The 8,276-nt window shown below is 27.1% G+C and overlaps 1 protein-coding gene across 2 annotated transcripts; it reads left to right on the forward strand.

The window, feature by feature from the left end:
* Positions 1-125: 125 nt before the first annotated feature.
* Positions 126-1,585, forward strand: LOC145838555 (uncharacterized). Of its 2 annotated transcripts, none has more exons than XM_082946170.1 (6): positions 126-247; positions 527-635; positions 705-755; positions 818-867; positions 931-996; positions 1,062-1,585. In XM_082946170.1, exons 1-6 carry the CDS (start codon positions 139-141, stop codon positions 1,475-1,477), a joined length of 801 nt encoding a protein of 266 aa, XP_082802296.1. In that variant the 5' UTR covers positions 126-138; the 3' UTR covers positions 1,478-1,585. The 2 variants fall into 2 exon arrangements, with proteins under 2 accessions (XP_082802296.1, XP_082802298.1); XM_082946172.1 differs by having other exon boundaries at positions 931-987.
* Positions 1,586-8,276: the final 6,691 nt, after the last annotated feature.

Genomic DNA, 8,276 nt, shown 5'->3' on the forward strand with positions numbered 1-8,276 from the left:
TTTGTTTAAACTCGTTTTTCTTTAAGATACGAGCGGCAAGACGGGAGTATTTCGGAGGGTGGGTTTGGAGGAGCAGGGGCCGGATACTTTTCAGGCGCCGGAGGAGGTGGAGGGTACTGCGGGGGCGGAGGCGGCCCGATGGACGGGTACTCGGGGGGAGGAGGGTCGTATGTGAGGTTTACCGGAGCGGAACAGATGGCGGAAGTGACCAATGACAAGAACGGATACATCGTCATAAAACTTGTCGGTATGTTTTTGAGATAGCGATGTTTTTTTTATTAACTTTAAGCTGAATACGAAATAATAAAAATTTTGTTGAATTTCGTTTTATACACTTTGAGTATTCTAAAAACTTTACATCAAATTTTTGAACAGTCGTTGTACTATCACCTTTTAACAAACTTGATTTTATCTTGTCTTAAAGTATTTATTTTTACAACTACTTTTTTTTCAGTACATTTTAAATATTTTTTGTAAACTTGTTTACATATTAACATTTTCATACAATTATTGTGTTTAATCTTAGGCCTCCATAAGAAGAATTCTCAGCCGCTGTATCCATACCTACTGATTGGTTTTGTTTCTGGTATGGTATTTACCTTACTTTTCTACGCTTTAGGAATCTGCATAATAAGGTATTTTCGTATAGCTAGGTTTGTTTTAACTATTAAACTCTTAAGTCTAATTCTTTGAACTTAAACAAGGCTGACTGATAACTCTATGGTGGCAGATAAGAACAAAACATACTACGTTACGTTAGTTGAAAGTTTTTGCATTGATTAATGAAAACAAGTCAGTCACTTAAAACATTTTCCAGAAAGAACTTAAACATCACAAAACCTACAACCGAACTAACGAGCTATAAAGGTATTCTTTGTATAGATAATTGTTTTATATTTATATTTAATCAGTTTTGCAAATTTTTAACAGGAGTATTAGATGATACTTCAAGTACAAGTTCAGAAGGTATAAACAATTCAACTCAAAGTAAACTTGGTTCATAAATCAACAATAGTTTTTATCTTTGTTTAAATTAAAATGAATGATGTAAACTTAAACAGATGTAGGAGGTGATACTTCGAGATCAAATGCAACAGATTTAAAGGATAAAACACTGAGCAAACGCGATTTATCAGAAACAAAAGTCTACTCAGTATCGCAAACAATGAGTGTCGTCAACTCAACCACCCTGAACAACAAACTCCACGTTTATGACATCACAGACGACGATGTGAGTGACATTCATGAAAGTGAAGTTCGAATAGACGACACTTCAACTGCTTCTTCCTTTTCTTCGATGGATGACTACGACAAAATATTAGCAAGCGACAATTCGTCTTTCATTTCAACTTCTTCAATAGCTTCAGACCGTAAAAAATCAAATGTGATTACAGATAATTCTGAGAAAGAAACATTAGCGAAAGCTCAAAAAGAAGCATTTGAAAAGCGACTTAATATGTTTAAAAGTATGACTTAAGTTTTGTTTTGTTTTAGTATTTTCTTAAACTTACAACACTTATAGTACATATTTTTTAATAAGTTTAAATACTTTTGGCGCCTAAGACAGAACTTAAAGTTGTAAACAAATTTTAATCCTTAGTATATAAATATATTGTTTAGAGGATTAAAATCTATTATAATTTTTTTTTTTAATTCCCTCAAAGCAAACTTTTGAATACTAAGCTAATATAAAAATTACTTTCTAAAATTAATTAAAGTTTTAAAAGCTTTAAATATCTAAAAGTAGCACTAAATATTATTGTTTAATTATTTATACTGTAAGCATTGACTTTATTTTTTTATTACACACAAAAACGATTTACAGTTTACTTATTTCTTGGCCTTCTGAGACCTGACGTGAGGCTCCTTAAGTTTTTTGGCTGTTTTGTAATTCGGATCATTCTCAGTATACAACGACTCTTCAATATCTAAATCAAAAAAAAAATTATATTAAAATTCCCAACTACTTAAATAGACCACACAATAGTATATACTTTATTAATTTAATGCAAGCTAGTTTAATTTAAAAAATAAAAAATATATTTTTTAAAATCAAACAAGGTTTTTTGTTTAACGCCAAAAAATTTAACAAACTTTCATTAGTGTGAAACAATTTTAACAAAATAAAGAAAATTTTAAACTTATATAGCCTTATAATTGCATTAGATTTTAGTTACTAAGGCAGAAACCAACTAAACATAAAAATAATAAATTTTTTAAATAAACATAATCAAATATAACATAAGAGCACTAATTAACTAAACAAGGATAATGAACATTGAACATTCAAGATCTTTCTGCTTACATAACTTTGGTCTATTCAAATGAATGTACATGGCTTCAATTTTAACTAGGTTCTGATAAAAAATATCCATTCTTTGCATTTAAAGTTGATATACTAATTTTTTTGACAAATTTTAAATATGTTCTCTTACACTTTTTAGAATATGCTCGTTAATTCTAGTTCCAAGGTGCCTAGAGTTTTGACCATTATAACTGTTTGAGTAACAGTAATCAAACGTGTAAACCAGGCAACTTTTATGTTTGTTCGATGTGAAGTATTTACTTGTAGGACTCAAAACAGAACTTTATGTTAAAATCACCAAAAAACTGAGGTAATTAATCAGATATCGTTCTTAGATGTTTAGATCAAAAGAAAAATAATAAACTTATTACGTCGGTATTCAGAAAACCTTCGTTGCGGGTCAATATCTAAATCTCTAATCTTTTTGTAGCAAGCGAAGAAAAATCGGTTTAATTAACACCTTATTTCACACAGCTGAAAAAATACGTTCTCCAGAAGTTTTTGTGGTTGAACTTAAAGCTATAGAAGAAATGCTAACAAAGAATGAATATCCTAATCCTTTGATTGATAGAGGTTTTAAAAGTGTAATTAACAGATTAGATTATATAAAATATATGGTCCAGAGAAATATCCAGTTCTTTTAGTTTTGCCTTATGCAGGTGAAAAATCCACTCAGATTGAAAGAAACATTAAGAATTTAACGGAAAAAGTATATCGTGCTGCTAAACCTAGAGTTATTTTTAAATAAAGTTCTATTTTGAGTCTCATATCTAACAAACATAAAAGTTGCCTGGTTTACACGTTTGAACACTGTTGCTCAAACAGTTATAATGGTCAAACCTCTAGGCACCTTGAAACCAGAGTTAAAGAGCACATTCTAAAAAGTGTAAGAAAACATAACAAAAATCAGCCGAAAAAAAAACTAGTATAGCAACTTCAAATGCATTGAATATATACTCAATATCAAAATATTTAGTTAAAAGTCCAATTTGTGGAACAAGTTATAATAAAACGAAACTTAAAATATTAAGAAGTTGTAACAATATTTTTGACTAGGTCAAAATTGAAGTCATATACATTCATTTGAATAGACCAAAGTTATGTAAGCAGAAAGATTTTGATTGTTCAATGTTCATTATCCTTGTTTAGTTGATTAGTGCCCTTAAGTTATATTTAATTATACATATTTAGAACTTTAAATATTTTTATGTTTTGTTGTTTTCTGATTGATTAACTAATATCTGATGCAACTATAAGTATATATAAGTTTAAAGTTTTCTTTATTTTGTTACAATTGTATCACACTGATAAAAGTTTGTTAAAGTATATTTCTGTTGAAAAAAGACCCTGTTTGTTTCCAATCAAGTACAAAAGTAGACTAGTGTTTAAAAATTATTTTTAATTTTTTAATCTACTTAAATATGATATTTTTTTTTTTTCACACTAAAATAATTTTAGGAATAAAATATCTTTATAATAAACTTATTTACATCTTACGGTAAGACTTTATAAAAATTAAAACTTTGCAATGGTAACACCAACAAAAATTTTAACAAGAAAAATAAACAAAAAGTTTTTAAAACGTCAACAATGTAACTTCATTCTGCAAACTGATACCTATACAATCTTTTAATTTAAACAAATTTAAATATGTGCTTGATACATATATAGAAAGAAAATTCATAATATTTGTAAACTTAGGTAATTTTATTTTTTTAAATGTTTAAATGAACTTAAATTAAACTTACTTTAATCAAAATAAAAGTAATTATGAGTTTAAAGGTTTTGTTGTAGAAAAAAAAAACAAGTACAGTAAAATCATGAAAGATTAAAACAAAAAAGACATCACTTTAATACTTTAAACTCAAACACACTGAACATTTAAAGTCTTAAAAAAAGTAATGCTTTTACTATAAGAAATAAGCTCAAAATATTATTTTGATAAAACTACTTTGGATACGTAACTACAAATTTGAAATAGAAAAATTAAAATTCTAACTAATAATACACGAATTGTTTCGTTAAAGTTTAATTGATTAGATAGAGTTCGTTCGTTATTCATACTTCCTTAGAAAGTTGAAAAATTTTGTACTTTATAAATTTACTGTGTAGATATAGCTTCTCTACAAGTTTTACCAATTTTTTATTTTAAACTTTGCAACTATCTTACCGTCTATTTCTTTTCGATAAAGGTTGTCAAACACCCTTGCATTGTTCTCATTCAGTTTTATCATGTTGGTCTGTTGTTTTTATTCCATTTTTATACAAAAAAAAACATGACTTCTTAAAACTAATTTAAATATAACTTTTGAGCTTGGTTAAATTGACATAATTAAAATTAACTACTAGTTAACGTAACAAAAAACTTAAAAAAGTATTTAGAATATTTTATAAATTCAGACTATGAAAGTTATAAAACCAATTATTAGGACTACTATTTAAAACTTTAAATTAATTCTTTTATAAAGTTTACAACATACAACATTATTAAGTTTTTGTAAAAATATGAAAGTTTTTAATTAAATTCCTTGTCAAGAAATGATGTTATAAATAAAAAGAATGTTAAGTGTTTGGGAATCAAAAGATAATAGATTAATTTAAACATGATGCTGCAAAATTTTAGCTTGAGTAAAATAAAAAACATACTTAAAACACAGTTTTACTTTTACAGATATGCAAATCTATATGTAAATCTGGCGTTAAATTAAAAAAGAAATAAGTTTAACAGTTTCAAGTATTTTTCTAATGTTTATCTTAAACACTTTTTTTTAAACGATTTTGGTTATTCAAAAGTATATAAAAGTTATAGTTTATAGAACGACAAAAAAACGCTCAAAGTGTTTGGTCCTAGGACCTGGTGCACGAAGAACCTTTCGGTTATCGAGTTGCACACCTTTTGGATACAGTTTAACGTATTAAAAACGTGTCGAGAATTGTAAATCTTTTGTTTAAAGTGTATATTTTCACAAATGCTTTTTTTTTAATAAACTGATTGAAGATCAAGCCTACTTTTAAAAGCCAGTTAACATTTGTATCAGATAAACCATAGTTTTTTATATAAACTGTATACTGCAATCTACAATAATTTTGAAGAGCTTCTATACTTCATAGTTACTTATTAAAAAAAAGATTTTTTTATTTAAACACAAAAAAATAGTATATATAAATTGCTATTTACAAATATTTTTACTATAATTAAACTTTTAGTGACATTATATAATATTACTTATTTTGTTTTAAAAACTAACTATTTATTTTCATTAACACTAAACATTTTAAAGATTTATAAAAAACTTAAAAGTTAGCTGTATAGAAGCGAAAGCAGATGACAAAACGTTGTTGTATGCATACAAGCAGCATGTATAAAACTTCAGTGCGTTACTCAAAAACCTTCATGTTTCTAAACTATTAATCAATGCACAAAATAAGACCTCCGTCACGAGCGTGAATATTCCCTGCATGACCTTCAGCTTCTCGCTGTCGTTGAGCTCGTTCAACCACTTGGCGCAAACCCTCGGGTCGTGCAGCTTGTACAGCACTGCGGATGTCGGTAAATCGAGGCAGGAGATCTGCATGTGCACGTAGTTGTCGAGGAACAAGTGGGACGTCTCCTTCAGCTGCTCAGTCCTCATGCAGTCGGACACTTCCCGCAAGATGTTGGCGAACTGACGCTGGTCTTTCTTCGAAAGGGTCGTGATAGCTAGTAGAAAAGTTCAGGTTTAAAAATGAGGTGGAATCAGGTTTAACAAAAGGTGATGAATTGGTCTACCTAAGGGAAGATCTAAAAGCTCGTCTGACTTTTGTATTGCTTGATAGATGTTTCTTCTCGCAATTTCGTTTGCAATCTTTATGGAGTTGATGAACGCTTTCATCGTTAATTCTATTCTTCCTTTATTTTTAGTTCACAAGTTATTTTCTTCTAGTAGACTTTTTAAAGACGAAAGTTTTTTAAAGCATTCTTCTTTTAAAGAAAATTTTGCGATGTGCAAAGACATTTTTTATAATGATTTTATGATATGAAGAATAAGTTTTTTTATACTTTACAACATACATTTAAATACTTTTAGTTGTTAAAATTACGTCAAGTCGCTGTTATAACTTAATGATACAGTTCTAAAAATTTTTAAATTAATCCGTATCTCACATATCTTGAAAATCTCAAAGATAAACTTATGTAAAATTTTCTTCAAAATTTCACCTTTAAGAAAAAAACTTTCAGCAATCTGCGGTGATAAGGGCATATCAAGATAATTTGTAAACTTCTCTAGCCACCTAACACATATAGAACTGATTTCTTCAGCCAGTATTTTTTTCTTACTGGTAACTTCTTTTAAATTGGTTACTAGCACTTGCTTACCGTTTAGCATTATTTTAGTTTCCTTAACTTTTTTTGTCATTCTGTACAAAATAAAGTTTTAAACAAGTAATTAAACTGGTGCGTTTTATTTATTTTGTTATAACTTTTTTGTTTTTTTATCGCCATTAACATTACAAAATTTTTGACAATTTTGATTGTCCTTATTTGTAGGTTATAAGTTTATATCTATAAAGTTATTTTTTTAATCATACATTAAAGAAAAATACAAACATTTACCGTGGTTATAAACAGTGGTTATAATAATATATATATTGCTACAAAGCTTTTTAAAATTTTATTTTAAATAAAATATTAAATTCCTAAATAAGTTGATTGATAGATATTTTTTGTTTTTTTACTTATCCTAATAACCTATTATTCAAGGTATTTACGGTTTTTTGAAATTTTCATGTACAACACAAGAAGTTATTTTCCTAATGTATTACAAAGTACTATGTACTATAATTTTAGGAGGAATATATATAGAGGAAATTAAACTTAAATTTTAGTTTTTTTATAAACAAAAAATAAGAAATTACTAACAAAAATTTTAGAGATTATAAAACAAATATTTAACCAAAACTATAGCTTTTTATAAATAATATTTTGTGATGTACTTTTAATTTTATTTTCTGTATATATTGTGCTTATTAAAATATCAATACATTTAAACTTTACTTTTAAAGGTTTTTTTATTATGCAATCCGAAAATTTTTTTAAGAAGTCCGGCCGGCTAAAGAACTTTTTAGCCAACTAACTTATTTATTGAGATCCGATCAAAGAAAATAATAACCTTTATAAATTTTCTAGCCGAAACAAAACTTACGCTTTAGCTAAAAACTTTTAAAAATTACATGTTTTTGTTTTGGTATTGCACTTGTTCAAGATTTCTTTTCGCTTGTTTATATAGCCTAGTCTTTTTTTCATGCTTTTTCTCAAGTCTCTTACTGAGCATAAGAACTCTGTGGGATGCGTCTGCAATGTCTTTGTACCAATTTCCTATACTCTGTAATTTTTGCTATATTATTAAAGGTGTGGACAAAATTTGTTAAACGATACCAGTTTATTTTATAATCTACTGTTCATTGTAATCAATTATCTCAAGTTATAAATATTTTTATCAAAAGCACAGTAAAACCAAAACCGATAAGATCTTATTTGATGTCCTTACAAAGCATAAGAATCTTGATTTATTAAAACATTATATCCATGAAAAACTGTAATATTAGCTAAGTAATATTTACATAAACTATTGTTTTTAGTAAAAAAACAATAGAAAACAAACTTTAGTTTTTTTATTACGTCAAAAGCAACAATATGAAAGTGATAAAAGTAGAAGATCAGAATGTATCTATGGTCTTCTTAGTTTTTTTTTTCATAAAACTTAAGTATGTAAAGTTTAGTTTTATTGTATGTATGATTTTATAAAAAAATACTATATAAAGTTAAAATATAATAACTATTTATTACACTTGCAATTAGTCATTATAAAGAAGGCAACTTTATTTAAAAAAAGTGAATTAAAATAATTTACTAAAATATTTTGCTTTTTTTGTGATAACTGACGAAACGTTATTGTATTATATTAGTAGGCTAACTCTTGTGTACTTTTCC

The sequence above is a fragment of the Thalia democratica genome, chromosome 6 (assembly GCF_965202585.1).
Source record: "Thalia democratica chromosome 6, ktThaDemo2.hap1.1, whole genome shotgun sequence".
Lineage (NCBI taxonomy): Eukaryota > Metazoa > Chordata > Thaliacea > Salpida > Salpidae > Thalia > Thalia democratica.

Excerpts from the sequence above, each read along its gene's own strand:
- LOC145838555 (XM_082946170.1), top strand. The coding sequence starts at position 139 with ATGGACGGGTACTCGGGGGGAGGAGGGTCGTATGTGAGGTTTACCGGA. Across the intron at positions 248-526 it reads CATCGTCATAAAACTTGTCG|GCCTCCATAAGAAGAATTCT; the intron begins GTATGTTTTTGA and ends GTTTAATCTTAG. Across the intron at positions 756-817 it reads AACAAAACATACTACGTTAC|AAAGAACTTAAACATCACAA; the intron begins GTTAGTTGAAAG and ends AACATTTTCCAG.